At 40.0% G+C, this 15,961-nt stretch overlaps 1 protein-coding gene across 3 annotated transcripts in view; it reads left to right on the plus strand.

Moving 5' to 3' along the window:
* EXOC6B (exocyst complex component 6B) overlaps positions 1-15,961 on the plus strand; it is a 606,547-nt gene that overhangs the window by 434,638 nt on the left and 155,948 nt on the right. For all 3 annotated transcript variants that reach the window (XR_010405595.1, XM_064572330.1, XM_064572328.1), the window contains one exon: positions 8,894-8,967. Coding sequence is in view for 2 of the 3 variants with exons in the window: in XM_064572330.1 (XP_064428400.1) it covers positions 8,894-8,967 (74 nt within the window). In the remaining variant the exon portion in view is untranslated. The remainder of the gene's footprint in view (positions 1-8,893; positions 8,968-15,961) is intronic.

Here is a 15,961-nt window from a genome sequence, read left to right on the forward strand (position 1 = left end):
GTACATATCCCCCCCACAGATAAGGGAGGACAACTGTGTAAGAAAGAGAAAATGGGTTGAAGAGAAGAAAAATAAGAATACAAGTATCAGGATTAATAGAGAGGTGATATAAAAACGTGTTGACGGGCAAGGTGAAGAATATACAAAATATATAACTCTCTGAGGACAACACACTTTTATAATATGAGCTGAGTAGAAGCCATTGTGTAGCATCATGGACATTTGCTTCAATCCTTATTTCATAGCCAATGTGAAAAATAGAATTCATACTGCTATGAATAGGAATGCTCATTCTCTGTCATTTCAAAGTCTGAAGTCATTCTTGGCACAATTAATTTTTTTTAAAGATTTGTTTATTTTTGAGAGCGAACGTGAGCTGGGGATGGGGCAGAGGGAGAGGGAGAGAGAGCCCCAAGCAGACACCCCACTGAGCCAGAGCCCAGCACGGGACTGGCTCCCACCATCCTGAGATCATGACCTGAGCCAAAACTAAGAGTTGGACACTTAACCAACTGAGCCACCCAGGCGCCCCTTGGCGCAATTAATTTTAATTTACGTTCATTACAGTCGACATCCTCTAAAGGTGTGCTGTCCAATGCTATAGCTACCAGCCTTAAGCAGCCGTTTGAACATTTGAAATGTAGCTAGTTAGAAATGAGATGTGCTGTAAATGTAAAATACATACTGAATTTTGAAAAAAGCTGAATACTTTTTTTTTAAGTATTCACGACTCTAAGATCAAGAGTCACATGCTCTACTGACTGAGGCAGCCAGGCACCCCAAACATGAATAATTTTTAAAATATTAGTTTCATGTTTTGAGATTTTATTTATTGGAGAGAGAGAGAGAGAGGGAGAACACAGAGGGAGAGTGAGAGGATGAAGCAGATTCCCTGCTGAACTTGGAGGCCTACACAGGGCTCCATCTCAGGCCCCTGAGATCATGACCTGAGCCAAAGGCCAACGCTTAACTGACTGAGCCACCCAGGTGCCCCTAAAATATTAGTTTCATGTTAAAATTGAAATATTTTGTATATATTGGGTCAAACAAGATATATTATTAATTTTAAAATTAATTATTTTGTTTCTGTTTTTAATGTGTCTACTAGAAATTCTAAAAATTCTAAAATTACACATGGGGCTTGCATTTCTATTTGGACAGTTTTTAGAAAATTGATTTTCACTGTTATGTTAAATGACCTGCAGAATCCTTCTCAAAATCCTTCTGTAAAATTTCAGATAGCCACAGCTTTGTGTGTATGTTCATGCAGCAGAATCATCAGTGCTGAACAAACACATGGATAAAATTAAGTCCTTAAAAGCATAGTAAAAACGTCAAGGATATAAAGTTACTACTTCAGAGCACTAGTCTTTCTCATCTCTCAGGAAGCCCACCTCTCTCATGGCAGGTCCTCCACTTTCCAGAGATTATACACAGAAGCACTGCTGATTGCTAATTGGGAGAAGCTTCTCTTCACCATAATTTTAAAAGATATATTATGAAATTGGCCCTTATTTTGCAAAATTGTGAAGCATTCAGGAACTTCAGAGGAAAAATTATGACTTTATACAGATCTGTATGTTTTTATGATTTTATTATTCCTAACTAAGAAGGAATATTTAAAATGCATATAAAGGAACATGTAAAGTGAATATTTGTTTTTAGACCTTCCAGGTGGGACATGCATATTGAAATAATAGAAGGACAGACTCAGAAGGATCAGATTCTAACTAGGTCACTGACTTAACCTTTTGGGCCTTAATTTTCTCATCCGTCGAAGTCCTCAGTAGTTTACAAATACTTCCTTCAGCTTCAGGATTATAGATTGTAGACTTGATTCCTAGGTCATCTTTTGCTCTGCTTTTGGCTGTTATTTTTCTGTGGAATATTAAGGTAAAGTCCACTGCCATGTGGCATGACATTGTTCTGCCACTCGTTATAGTCTTGACTTTCCTCAACCCTTCTTCCTCTGCAAAGAACCACACAATACAGGAGTTGCTCTGTTTAATTTAGTGATGGCAGCTAAGGATTCTTATCCATCATGTAAAGTATTATTTCTTCAGACAGAGAATAGCACTTTATTTCCATAAATGCACCCAGTGCCCCCTGGACTCCATGAAATGGTAGGAACTTATATCATTGCTGTCTTTTCAATCTTGAACAGAATTATTTTCTAGTTTGCTTTCCTAGATTCAGCTAACCAATTTCATTAAACTGTGTACAGATTCTTCTTATATGTTAAATGAGAAGTAGAAATCAGCTTCTCTGCTTTTCTAGGTTTATTCCTCATGAAACAGCTTTCCTGTCCAGGTGAATATGTGCTGTCACCAACACCAGTCCTGAAAGTGCTGGGACCCTCCTTTCCTCTCGGCGGTCCCCTCTGGGGACAGCCAGGTGGAGATTGATCAGCCTGTTTACTTAGCAGCAGCGCGGAAGTTCCTGCTTGCTGGGGGCCATTTCTTCGCTTATGGGAGATTAAGCTTTCTTAATTAAAAAGCCACATCTCTCTGTCCTCGCTTTCCGTGGTCTTCCAGAGCAAAAGGAGCTTGGAGAATTGAACTTAGACCATTAAATGTTAATAGTAATTTGTAAATCTGTTTGGAGTACTGGTTTGGCATCTGCAATCAGATTTTAGTGTCATCACTTTTCATCAGGTTTCTCTCCCAGAACTTTGAGAATCGGTTCGAGTTAGCCTGTGCTCTTCTCTGCCCTTCTTGGGTGGGAGGTGCAGTGAGTTACGTACTTACGGTGTGTAAAAGCAGAGAATAATGTGCAGCCCAGAGTCCTCCCCTGGCTAAATAAAGCTGTCTGGTTTTTATGATCGCATGTCCGTGTGAGCACACTTAGACACATAGAATCGGTGGCATCTGCAAGGTGTTTTTCCCTCCCACTCCCCTTTTCCTGTCCCTGGATGTCTGTCTTGTTCGTTCGTACTTCCTTATGTGCTGGCCGACCTTTCTCTGACCAGCAGGGCCCTGAGTGGATTCCCTGTGGAGTGTATCAACTCCTCTCTGTAATTAGCTTGGTGGAGCCGCTGTGAAGTGATGCAAGAAGGGGTTAGCTTCCCCAGAGCCACGCTTCGAAGTCTGGCACACCCTTTACCTGTGGCTCCAGGGAGCCAGATACCAGGAAACCATTATGTTAATACAGCAACAGCGGCTCTTAATTTTTGCAATCCCACAAAACCCACATGTGACCTGACATGATCCTAAGGTATAAACAAGTAGCCAACATACTTTGGGCTCCTGGGTACTGAGTTTTCTTTCTCACTTGGTTTGCCAGAACCAAACCTCAAATCCCTTCTGTGAGAGCCGGTGATGCTAACTTGTCCATTATCTGACCTGGACGTTCGCTGGCAGCAAAAGTAAAGGACGGTATCCAGGGACCTCTGGTTACAATTTTGCCCACTGTCTTTTCAACTTCCTCTTATTTAAACCAATTGTGGTTTTCTCCAACAGTTGCTATTTTACCTATTTGTCAGATATCATACTAGTTTTCTTTTCTTTTCTTTTCTTTTTTTTTTTTAAGATTTTATTTATTTATTTGAGAGAGAGAGAGAGCACAAGAGGGGGGAGTGGGAGAGGGAGAAGTAGACTCCCTGCTGAGCAGGGAGCCGATGCGGGACTCGATCCCGGGACTCCAGGATCATGACCTGAGCCAAAGGCCGTTGCTTAACCAACTGAGCCACCCAGGCGCCCCTAGTTTTCTTTTCTGAAATAAATTTTACCTTGTTGCTCTTCTTCTTTTGAAAATTGTTCTTGTTCCATGGATAATTTGCATTAAATAGATCTGTCATTTTGTGACCCTTAAAAACATGATTGTTCTCCTTGAGTCAGCTCAGAAGAACTAGTTTTATTTTCTGTTTCTCACAACTTGCTTTTGATAAACTCCCAGATGTCCTATCTAGATATACAGATTATAAACTATGGCAGTCATTTTGACTTCTCAAAGCCCCTTCTAATCTGACTATCATTTTATTCTAATTAGCGTTCTGTGGTGTTAATAATTTTTTTTCTTCAGCCAAATGCGAATGTACCAGATAATTTTAAAATTAAAGTTTATTTAATTTTTTTGCCTTCCCCCCGATAGTGTTACTTAATTATAAGGTCAGCCTTCAAGAAGTCTAGAAAGCATTTTGAAATTAATGGAATCCCTTCTTTTTCTCTTTCGGTAATTTTATGTCATTATAATACGAAGATTATTAGGAATGTAAACCTACTGGATAGTTTTGAGAAATTAATACTGTTTTTAAAAATGATTGCCAAATCTCATAGACTTAAGTGTACATAAGAATGTGAAAGAATGTTGAATATTTGGTAAGTAAAATACTTCTTTTGTGTAATTTTCTTTCCCCACTTGTACCTTCACTTAACAATATACCTTCTTTTCTGTAACTTTTACATCTCCTTTTTATTTATTTTTTTAATGAAAAGATTTCCTTCATAAACTTCAATGAGTTGGCAGTTTCCTCATTAAAAGATTTTTCACATTTGCAAATTGGTTCTTGGAGTTAAGCCCTGATATCAGCTCCGACTCCGAGAGTCCCTACCGTGATAATACAAGGGCAGGAAATTGCTGCTGGGCAGAGCAGAGCCCTCTGGAAAATGTGTCAGTGGTAGTCAGGAGCTCTGCTAATCTGAACCAAGTTTTGAAGAGGAAGCTTTCTTGCCAGCCTCACTGGAACCTTGACTCAGTCCCCAAGTGACACATGCTGGTCGAAAGTCCGGGTTTGGGTCTGTGTGAAATAGAGCAAGCACCTTCTAGTCTTGCGATGTTTTGGCTACTCTACAGAACTCCAGGCTTTGGAAACACTGGTGTTGGAAACACTTAGAGACTGAAAACCTGCTATAGATCTTGGAATCTAGAGACAAGCCCAGAAAGGGACTGTCCATTGTGCCCCATATGTACGTTGGTTCCACTTAGTCACGATTGCATACTTGTACCCCTTTTATGATTTCGAACGGAGGAAGGTTTCTCTTTGTGATGCTGAAGAGAGGCTTCTAGTGTGCACATGTGATCAGTTTCTGTAGGCATCAGCCTATTACATAGACGGGCTTTTTGCCCCCCTCCAGTGTGTAGTTTTCTTCTCTTTCTGTCAAGCAACCTCTGGGAATTTGTGTGTGCAGACCAATCCCAGTTGCCTGTCATGCTAAATCTTGAACAAGTTATTCTCTCTCGTCACTAGATAAAGTATGACTAAATCAGCACCACTAAGTAATTTTGGTGTATGTGTGTGTATGTGTGTGTGTGTTCTGTTTCCTTTTCTTTGATTATGAAAGTGGTCGGTACTCATTTTAAAAGTTTATAAAATATAAAGAAAAATAAAACCCTCTTGTAATCTTTCTGTCTGTAACAGCCTCAGTTAACATTATGAAATGAACACTTACTGTCATGTTTTCAATGCATATTATATTTTATATGGTTGGAATCAGACTATATACAAATGTTCACTTATTTAAAATATTCACACTTCCTTATGCTATTAGCATTTTTTGTATATCTGAAGAGTTAACTCTAGGAGAATAGCCATGTTTTTAAAGGTATATTGAGTCAGAAAATTAGAGGAGATCGATTTTATGCATTTATTGCAATTCTTAAGTAACACCAATAAAAATTACTGTGCTTTGGCTAACATACTGTTAATTAGTCATATCAGCTTCCTGTAAGTGAAAGACTTAAATATTTGCCTATAAATAAATTTGCAGTGCCAACTCCCTAACTCATCACTGAACGGTAGCTGAATTAATTCTGACGTTTTGTCCTAGATATATAACGGCGTTTCTTTAACTTTTGTTTGGTCACCAGCCCCCTGAGAATTCAGTGAAAGCTATGAACCTTCTTCCCAGAGAACTGTATATTCACACAAAAAACTAATTGTAATGATAATCAATTATGATATGCCAGGCACTTTGCCAACTGCTTTATATGTGTTATTTCATTTAATCCTCATAGTAGCACTATAAGGAATGCACTGTTTTCTTCATTTTTGAGAAAAAGCCATTGAAGCTTTAAGGAGAATAAGTAATTTGCTCATGCCCACAGACCCAGTATCTTGGGCTCAAACTCTGATATTATGACCTCAAAACCCATCCCCTCAATCACTGTGCACCTAATTTTAAGGAGCTCATAAATTCCTAAAGCCTGCTTATTGATACTCATGTTAAGGACACATTACCTATTACAATCCACAGATTTTCATTGGCAGTGAAGAGTATATGTGACTAACGAATCTTGCTGTTTTTGTAATTTATTTAATTAACAAATGAGTATTTGTTGAACATCTGCTATTTTAAGTACTTGTTAGGTTCAGCAATATGGTCCTTATCCTTAAGGAGTTTACTTATCTACATGAGAAGACAAGAATTATATACACAAAACAATGAGAAAAAATACAAACATGAAGTTGAATATACAGTAATTAGACATTTCCATAAACTGTATGTGAAATCAATCTCTTTACTTGGCCATACCTTGATGCAGTTGTCACTCTTTGATTCCCTTTGATTTATAAAAGGAGAATCAAACCTAAAAGGCCACTGTGTCCTCTGGGAACCTGGAAGATTCAGTGTGTCATAAAAATGAGGCCTATAAAGGGAGACTCTGAGAACTAAATATGTATCACGTCTGGATTCCTGCGTGGTTTCGGCAGTGTCATCTCTTAACCCCAGGGAGCATGTTCAAGAAGGAGATGTGAGAATGGGTAGCCAGCTCTCAAGAATTCAAACCACATACCACAGGTTAATTCTGTTGAGTTGGACATGTGTAGGTATGCAGAACACCCTGATAGTTGCTACTTTTGACTCAAGAAAGGTTCCTACTGACAGAGAGGATTGCATACTTCAAATGATGCAACATAGCCTCGACTCACGCAGGAGCAATGGGGGAAAGCTACTGACCTTGGATGAAACCAGCAGGCATGAGAAACTTATTTAAGCTGACCACTGACAATCAAGGCTGTCAAAAAGAGCGGCTGTGGCTATAATTCAAAGAACTGCTTTCTGTAAGAGCAGAGTATGGGAAAATTGTACATCTGACTTGAACAGCCGCTGTCTACAAGGTCAGCACACATAATGGCTATTGCAAAATAGGAAGGATGGAGTAGTCAGGCTTTTTATTAACATGGCCCTCATCAAGTATTTGTACGGTTGTAGGATTTTACTCTTTTAAAACTTGAGTCATTTGGGCTGTAATATGATAGAATTAATTTACAAATGGCACTTGAATTTTCTTTTCAATGCAACTAGAAACCTAGTGCTGCTAATCATGCTAAATGTAGTTTATCTCCTTCCACTTACAAGAGTCGTTTTTATTGAAATGTCTAAAATAAGAATATTTTGTGTACAGTTGTAGAATACATCTGTGCTATGTATTAGTTTAATAAATTGTGTTAAATTTCATTTCACATGTTGTTTCCATAATCCCTCCAACTTAACTTGTTAGCATTATTTTTTTTTAAGTGGGACAAGGGTGTTATGAAAACCAATTATGTCTAAGAAACCCCAGATGGAAAACATTTTTAAAAAACAGGTATTCCTATAATTGTTCACAAATATCATTTAAATACATCTAGCTACTGGATGTTGCAAATACTTTTCCAGGCATTTATGCAAATATCTTGATGGATTTTTATTTAATTTCAAAAGAAAAGTATGATACCGAATCTGTATAGCTTCTTAAATTCATTCCTGGAGAAAAACATAATTGAAAGGAAAACATTCCTTTTCATATATGCTTTGAGCCAATACTTGAGTTGTTTTTGAGGTAAATAGTAGATTGATGTTAAATGTCTATCACACTTTGGCTTTACGGAGAGAATTCAAGACATAGTAACTGTCCAACTCTTGAATTTTTTCTCTCTCTGCATGGTGTGTGTGTGTGTGTGCGCGTGTGTGTGTGTGCGTGCATGTGTGTAGGGAGCTTAAACAAGACCTTTTGATTTCATAATAAGCCGGGCTTAGGGACGATAAAACTTGACATTCTTAACTGTTACTAGTGTTTGTCCCTGTAGCCCTGTGCAGTTATCTTCTTGTTAACGATGTAGAAGTCAGCGTCATAAACTGAGCATGTACCTAAGGCACTACCGTAAATTACAAATAGCATTCATGTGATCTCTTTGACCTAAGACTAAATTGGGGTAGCGGGAAGAGAAAAAAGAATTTTCAAGAATGGAAAAGAAGTAGAAGTCAAGGACAAAGAATACACTAGTAGGATGGACATGTGCAAATGTTCCCTAAGCTTTGCAGTGAGATTTATTTAGATGGGCCTTTTCAAATCTGCAAATACCCCTTTGCTCAAGAGCCAGGCAGTGGATCGGGACAGCTTCTGCTGGGTGTGTGTATGTGTGTGTGTATGTGTGTGTGTGTTGGCAATAATGCAGTCATGAGATAATACAAATAATCAGTGAGGGAATAATTAATGATGTGGCAGGGAATATTTTTTGATAAATGCTTGGGGAATGAGGTGACAGGCGTGAAATTAGAAAATTCCTTCAGCGATCTAAAATATAAATAGCTTTCGGAACTGAAAAGAGTTTCACAGCTGAAGATTTTATTGTGTTGAGAGGAAAACTTTTTTCTCTCCCCCACTCCCTCCTCCTTTGCAAGTTGTTTGTCCATTCACAAAACAAATACTCTGAAGCCCAGCGCGGCTCATGGGAATAAATTTCAGGTCGAATTAGTACAGTTTCCTTGCTGTCAGGATGCTGGAATTAATGGTGTTTTGATGACACGAATTTTGAAGGGCAAACAAAGAAGCTGAAGGGAGAGAGACATGACTCCTTAGAAGCTTGGTCCTCCTCTCCCCCAGCCTCTCTTGTCTTCCCTGTCATCCGTCTGCCAATCTCCCTGTCCATGGTTAGTTAAAGGCGCTTTTTATCCTCTTTTCTTTCCCACAGAGTTTGCCAGATCCGGCCCGGTGCCTGGGTTCCAGGAGGACACGCTGCAGTTGGCCTTCATCGACTTGAGACAAGTAAGTCTTTGTGTTTTTGTTTTTTGTTTTTCTTTTAAGATGTGTGACTGAAGACCATCAGGTCTTAAGGAAAAGGGGAGGGGAGGGGGATCGGCGTTGGCGATTCACACTGGAGACCTAAGGGTTTTTCCCCTGTGTTTGAGACCACCTCTTTTATGTAGCTATCTGGGATCCTTAGCTATGGTGGAGTTAAAGGTTTTGTGAGTGGAAGGGAAGGCAGGAGGTGGGAGGAGGGACCCAGAGAGTAGAGGGACTCAAGTGACCCTCAAGTGATGTGACCCATTGTGCTACGGTTGGCTTCTGCAGACACAGCAGAAAGATAACTCGGCAGGCCAATGCTGAGCAGGTGCACTGGTGCAGAGACTGCCTGCCCGGAGGACTTTTGTTTGCAGATAGAATGAGGGCGGCAGTATTTAAGAAAAATGAAATATTTTACATTCTGGAGTGTTGGTTTGGCTTGTTGACTTTTTTCTGTTGCCTTATGTCTTCCCATCCCCTCCTTTGTAGAATGTGGTCAGCCATGAGTGACTAAGTGGTGGTTTTAGAAGGTGATTAGCAAAGGCCCCGACCGGTCATGCTTACCTGACGGGCAACCCTCTTAAAGTAATGTTGATGAAAGCCGGTACTCGGGCATACCCGAGTTTCGCAAGCCCATCGGATAGAAAGAATCGTTCTGGAGGGCTGTTGCTTGCAGACTGAAATGGGTAGGTTGGTAGGCCTTGGTGGTTTGGGTGGAGAGGAACAGGATGGGCGGGGGCCGAAAGAGGGAGAGAGTTAACTGGGCTCTGTCATCTCTTCACTCTGAAGATGGATGGGGTTGGATAAAAAGTGTGAATGAAGTAAGAATCAATGACTGATGCTTCTCTCCTATTAAAACAATCTTTTTTTTTTTGTCTGTTTTAAAAAGGGGGCTGGCTTTGTTTCTCCTGCCATAATGATGCAGTGCCTCTTGTTTTCAGAGCTGACATAGTTTGCATTCTGAAAACTTTTAGATGCCCAGAGTATTTCTTAAAGCTATAGGACCCCTTGTATTGGTAGTCTCCTTACCACTGTGACTCGATTCATGCCGGAACAGCTTTTAACCCATAATGGATGGCCTGAGCTACCCCTGAATCCTTGTGGATGGGTGGTGTAATCTGTCATCTGATGACAATTCTGGAAAGCCCTGTTAAGCAGAAAACAGAAAATTGTGTCTCTATAGACCCGCCAAAGTTTGAGGATTCAGGCCGCGTCCCAGAAACGTGTGTCAACTTAGTATTTGGGGGCCGAGGTGGGGGTTCTCTTACACATAAAGGCTTTCCCAGCATGGTCACAAATGGAGCTGGGTATCTCTTTCCACACTTAAGACCTTCCACCTGTGGATTCAGCAACTCAACAGAGACAGTCAGGTTTTAACCCCTTGGCAGATGTGAGGCTGAAAGATTGGGATTTTTGCTTTAGGGTTTTATGGAGTGTTATCTGTTGGACTTTTCTCCCCTGTTTCTTCTCAGAAACTTCTGAGCCAATTGGCTTTTCTTGGAAAGCAGACACTGAATTTCACTGGAGAGACATATCCAAGGAAAAATTTTTCCTTTCTCGCTATTCATGAGAAGAAAGCGTGGTCATTCTCACTAGTTTGTGGTTTTGGTCCCTATGGAAAGCAACTAGTGTTCGCAGAAAATGTTAACTAAGGGAGTAAGTTAGAAGCACAGCCAAAATAAGGTGGATCTGAGCCGGGGATGAATGCTCAAATACTTGTGAGCTCTCCGTGAGGACTGTAGTTTGTGCGTAAGTTCCTATTTGCCATCGCATTTCTGTTCTGAGTTCCTTTTATGATATTTTAGCAGGAGAAACCAAAACTCCAAAATTTTACTCATAAGAAGAGTATGCCTCTTCCTATTGAATCTATCACCTAATTTCTAGTTATGGCTGTCTCTGTTAAAACAGCTTAAACTTTTCTAACCTAGATCATTTGAAAAACTTCTCCAGTTCTCAGGCTGAGGCTCATTAGCAGCAGGCCTCAGGTAGGTTGAATCATTGTGAGAAAAATGATCCCTCCACATCCCATGCTGCAAATATTAATCTCTTTGCAGTCCATCTTGGTCGTTCTCATAACTTATTTTAAATGAGCATCCTTTTAGAAGGAGACTTCTGAACTGTAGAGATGTTCAAACCATAAGGAGAGAACCTTGGAGTATGTCCCCAGAGGAGATATCTTGACCTCGAATGAAGCACGATTAAGTGTCCTTGAGTATATTGTCCTTTTGCATGTTCCCTTCAGAATCCTATAATAGAATTACAGAATTTTGGGGTTGGGGGCCAATTTTAATAATCATGCAGTATAACCTTTGGCTTGATACTTGAAACCCTATACAGCACCCCAGACTGTGAGAACTCACCGCCCCAAAGCAGCAAGGTCTGCCTTAGGACAATCTGATTATTAGAAAGATATTTCTTAAGTTGACTAAAATCTGTCTCACTTAATTCTGACCCTTTGATTCTTTATGTTTTTATTCATACATCACAGTCTGGGGGATAAGCTTCCTCTCCTGATTTATTGAGCATCCTCTGGTAGCAGCTGAGTCTTTGTGTAGCATTGTTACCCATTCCTCATGTAGTCCTTATACAGTTGATTTCATTTTTCTTCCATATTATTAACAACATAGATTTTTATCATTCTAGCCGGTCCCGGCCTCTTTAGGTCCTGATTCAGTTTTCTAGCTTATTAACTGATTTCATCATCATGTCCTTTATTAGTCCGAGATAACAATATTAAACAGACGGGGCAGAAGTTAAAGGCAGAAGTTGAAGTTAGGGCAAGTTATAGAGGGTATAGGTCCACGCGGGACACCACAGTCGCAGGGCAGCCAAGGTATTCTTCCACTGTCACCGACTGCATTTGCCTCACTGGTTTATGAGCATCCTCATTCTGATCAGACTGTCACGTCCTCTTGCTTTAGAGTGTTTCAGACACTATCAAGTGAACGATGATTTTTAAAATAATCAAAACGTAGACCATTTGATGCGATCATCTCTATATAGACTGTAATAGCAGAGTGTCATTTAAAAGCTATAGAAATTCAGTTAGAAAGCAAATTAGATATGGACAGCAAAAGTATTCATCCTTTCCCACCTGTCCTGTCTATTCTCAGTTTCCTCATTCGTCAGGAAAAGAGTGAAATGACATTTTAAATACACAAGCTTTCGTGGTATTTTACACGTGTATAGCACCTCATAGTTAATGCACATGAACACAGGAAATGCTACTTCTCTTATTTGTCAGACTTCTGGGTGTAGAAAACCTGCTGTTAATAATAACGTGAACTAGACAGTACAAATCAAAATCTCCTTTGCCACTTTATGCTTTCTAGACTTCCAAGTACCTAAAAGTAGGATTGCGGTTCAACTTCACATTCCTATGTCAAATATATGTGCAAATTTCTATCAAAATCCAAACTTGGGTTAATGTGAAATCTCGACCGGGATACCTTAAAGGGCTCACTTATTAACGATCTTGAAGTGGCGTGTGCACTCCAAGTCCTGGTAATTGCCAGCCCTTAATGCTTTGTAATTGGAATTACAGTACAAGACCAATAGTAGATTCCCAGTGGTGATTTGATTCTTCAACGGTGCTATGGTTTGTGTTTTTCTTCGGTTGTTAAGCATTAAGTGCATAATGCTGATGAACATAGAATTTGAACTTAAGTTGATTTTCATTTCAACTTAATTTTATCACACTGAGTGCCTCCTGTGAACAAAGCAAACGCAGGTGCTGTGGGAGTCCACAAATGAATATAATACAGTCTCTGTCCTCCAGGAGCAAAGAGGTGGTCAGCAAATACTTAATTTTAATATAAGTCACACTGTCATAAGTATTACATTGGAAGGATGGAGCCATTGTGTATGTTTCAATTATTTCATTATGTTTTGCTGCATAACAAAGCACCCTGAGACATATTATCTTAATGGAAGAACCATTTATTTAACTCGAGTTTCTACAGATTGGCGATCGGGATAGGTTCAGCGGGCTCACTCGTACCTTGAGATCAGGCACTAGATTGCCTAGGGACTGCCTGGTCTAGGATGCCTTAGCTAGACTTACTCTTCTCTGCTCCATGTGATCTCTCATCCACCAGCTGCCTCACCCAGGCTTGATCATGTGACATATTGGCAGTTTTCAAGAGAGCAGGGGGAAAGATGCAGACCCCTTGAGGTCGACACTTGGAACTGGCAAGCTGTCATTCCCACCACATTCTATTGGCCAGAGCTGGTTACCGGGCCAGCCCAGAGTGAAGGAGTGGGAAAATCGACTTCAGCTTGTCCCCTGGTTGGGATACATCGTTTATACAAACGATGTATCTATAAATGCAGAAAGAGGCCTTAGAATGGAGAGGTCTTTGTGAGCCTAAGTAGTTATAAAATATTTAAAATAATTTAAATATATAAAATTATATATATCTTATATATATAAAATGTATAAAATCATTTAAAAAGTGGAAAGTTAAACTGAAAGAAAGCCAGGCATTGGTGAGGAAGGAAAGCGTTTTAAGCATAGAAAATAAACAGTTTTAAGTTTTGTTTGAAAACAGATGGGGGTAGATTTAACTAGGATCTCGACTATCTTTCCTTCTTTTAAGTATTAGACTAATCTCTTTAAACCCCAATTTCTTAACTTCTCTTCTTCTTTCCTTATTTTTACTGTTCAGCTTCCTCATGGACCTCTTTTTTTTTTTTTTTTTTTAATGTCCTATACTTCTCATCAAACCCTGCTTATTGAGGGCCACCCTGGAATATTTCACATTTCTGTTATTCACATTCATTGTGAGGGCATCTTAACTTCCCCAGATTAATTAATTATTTACATTGCTCTTTTAAGTTCTGGCTGTTCACCTTACATATTTGACCAACAGAAGTTTGAAGGGTTCTTTTCTTCAGTAACATTTTCTGTCCCTTGGCCCCGACTGTGATTTACTTCCGATATACTAAGTGTTTATAGAGTTGAATGAAGTAGGTTGCGACATTGCATCAGATCTCCTGAATGGAGCTTGTTGGCAACGACTCTTAAACAGCAAAGCCATCCCAAGATATCTCTGGCTTTTTATAGATGGAGCCGGTGACATTCCCCCTAGGCCAGTTATTCCCCAATTTCTAAACCTTCAGTCGAAAGTAAACACGGTGCATTTCCATTGCAGGCACTTAACTTGCCTTAAAAACAACTGTAGGGCCTGAGAGAAATAATTGTATGTTTCTTTGGAGATGTTGAACAAATTCTGATGTTATTCCTGTTAGAGGTATACAGGTGAACTCGGTCCTGTCAGCTAATAAAGGTATGCAGACTTGAGAACAGCTCAAGAACCCAACTATGTACAACTGCCCCTCCTATTCCCCATCCTATTTTGATCCTATTCAATGAAATTTTGCCTTTGGAATCAAATTGCCTACTCTTTTCTTTTGCCCTCCCCACAAGTCTAATGAACACATGCCCACGAAGAGGAACATTCCCCCTCTGCTTGACTGCTCTTGGCTCTTGTGGAAAAATCTTGCTTAATAACCACTTAGGTTTTAACCTCCGTGGGATACCCATTGATAGAAAAACTGAATTTGTCTGATACAGCACATAACAAAATGATATATAATAAATAGAATTTCTTTTTTAATGTTTCTCCCTAACCAGTCTAAACAAGCCCAAACTAGGAGACTACATAGGGGGAGGCCTGGGTCAGGGTAGGGCAGGCTCACATCTTACAAGGCCTCAGGTGGCAGTCTTCTATTTTTTCATCGCAATGGTTAAGCTGTATTTAACACAAAGAAAGCCATTTCCCACATGTACTTCTTAATACTGGTTTTTAACCTCCTGGGATGTAACCTGGGGCTTGGGGGAGGGGGTGGCCTGTAGTTTTCCCAAGTGTTTCCCGAGCAGTTGCCAAGGAGTCATGGTGGAGAAAATGAGAGGTGTGGGGAGTCAATAAGGGAATATTTTTGTGAAAGGATGTTCTTAGTGAAGGAAGACAGAGTGGTATGCAAATCCCCAAATCCTCTAGTAGTAAAGTGTCTGGACCAGTAATGTTGTCAGTAGAAATACTCTCCAAGTGCTCACTTGAAGTATTCTGTTGACCTCCAGATTGTGTATGATCTTGAATAAATAATGGCCTGTAAAATTGGGAGTCATCTGCACCAGGGTCAGAAATCAAACAGCTTGATAACTCATGGAATTGGAAGATGTCATTGCTACGACAGATGTGGATGGGGGGGTCAGAAGGAATGGGTTAGGCCATTAAGCACGTTATTTTGGAAAAGATTGTCTGCACAATCTTGTGCTACCATACACCATGGAGGTATGGTATGTGTACCTGTTAGCATGGTATGGTAGCATGTATATGTGGTTAGATGGCATTTCGGAAATGAAATCCAGAGTCATCATATCCCGAAGGCATTTGATGGTTAGAAGAAGATGAAGTAATAATATCAGACTACCTGCACAGATCTCCTGCTGATACGGAGTTACTAAAGGTTCCTGCAGACTATAGTCCATGTTTTAACGTAGGCATAGCGAACACTTGGATATAGATATAGACCTCCCGAATCAGAAGTATTCACTCATTCATTGAGCACTCTGCCTGGCACTGTTATAGTGGATATAGTGGTATACTTGGTATAGTGCAGTAAATCAGACATAGTCCCTGCCCTTGTGGAGCTCCTATTCTTGTGTAGTTACCTATGCTTTTAAAGCAGGCCTTTTCAACATTGTGCTCCTGCCAAAATCTCCCTTCACGTGGCCTTCGTGCTCCAAGGGGATGTCACTTGATCTAGATTTTTTTTTTTTTTTTTTTGTATTGATGCTATATTGGTCAGTTTTAGGGATAGCTGCAGAGGTTTCTGGCATGATCCCCAGGGCAAGGCCAAGTCTGTTGTACACTGATAACACAGGTTTCCAGCAAAGAACTTGTAGCTATGATTTGGCAACCTGGCATAAAAAAGATGGTCAGCCTGCAACTCTTCAAAAGGTGGTCCTTTG

The sequence above is a fragment of the Mirounga angustirostris genome, unplaced genomic scaffold (assembly GCF_029215605.1).
Source record: "Mirounga angustirostris isolate CCGP_5_RB_7025 unplaced genomic scaffold, mMirAng1.0.hap1 SCAF_10, whole genome shotgun sequence".
In the NCBI taxonomy this organism is placed as follows: domain Eukaryota; kingdom Metazoa; phylum Chordata; class Mammalia; order Carnivora; family Phocidae; genus Mirounga; species Mirounga angustirostris.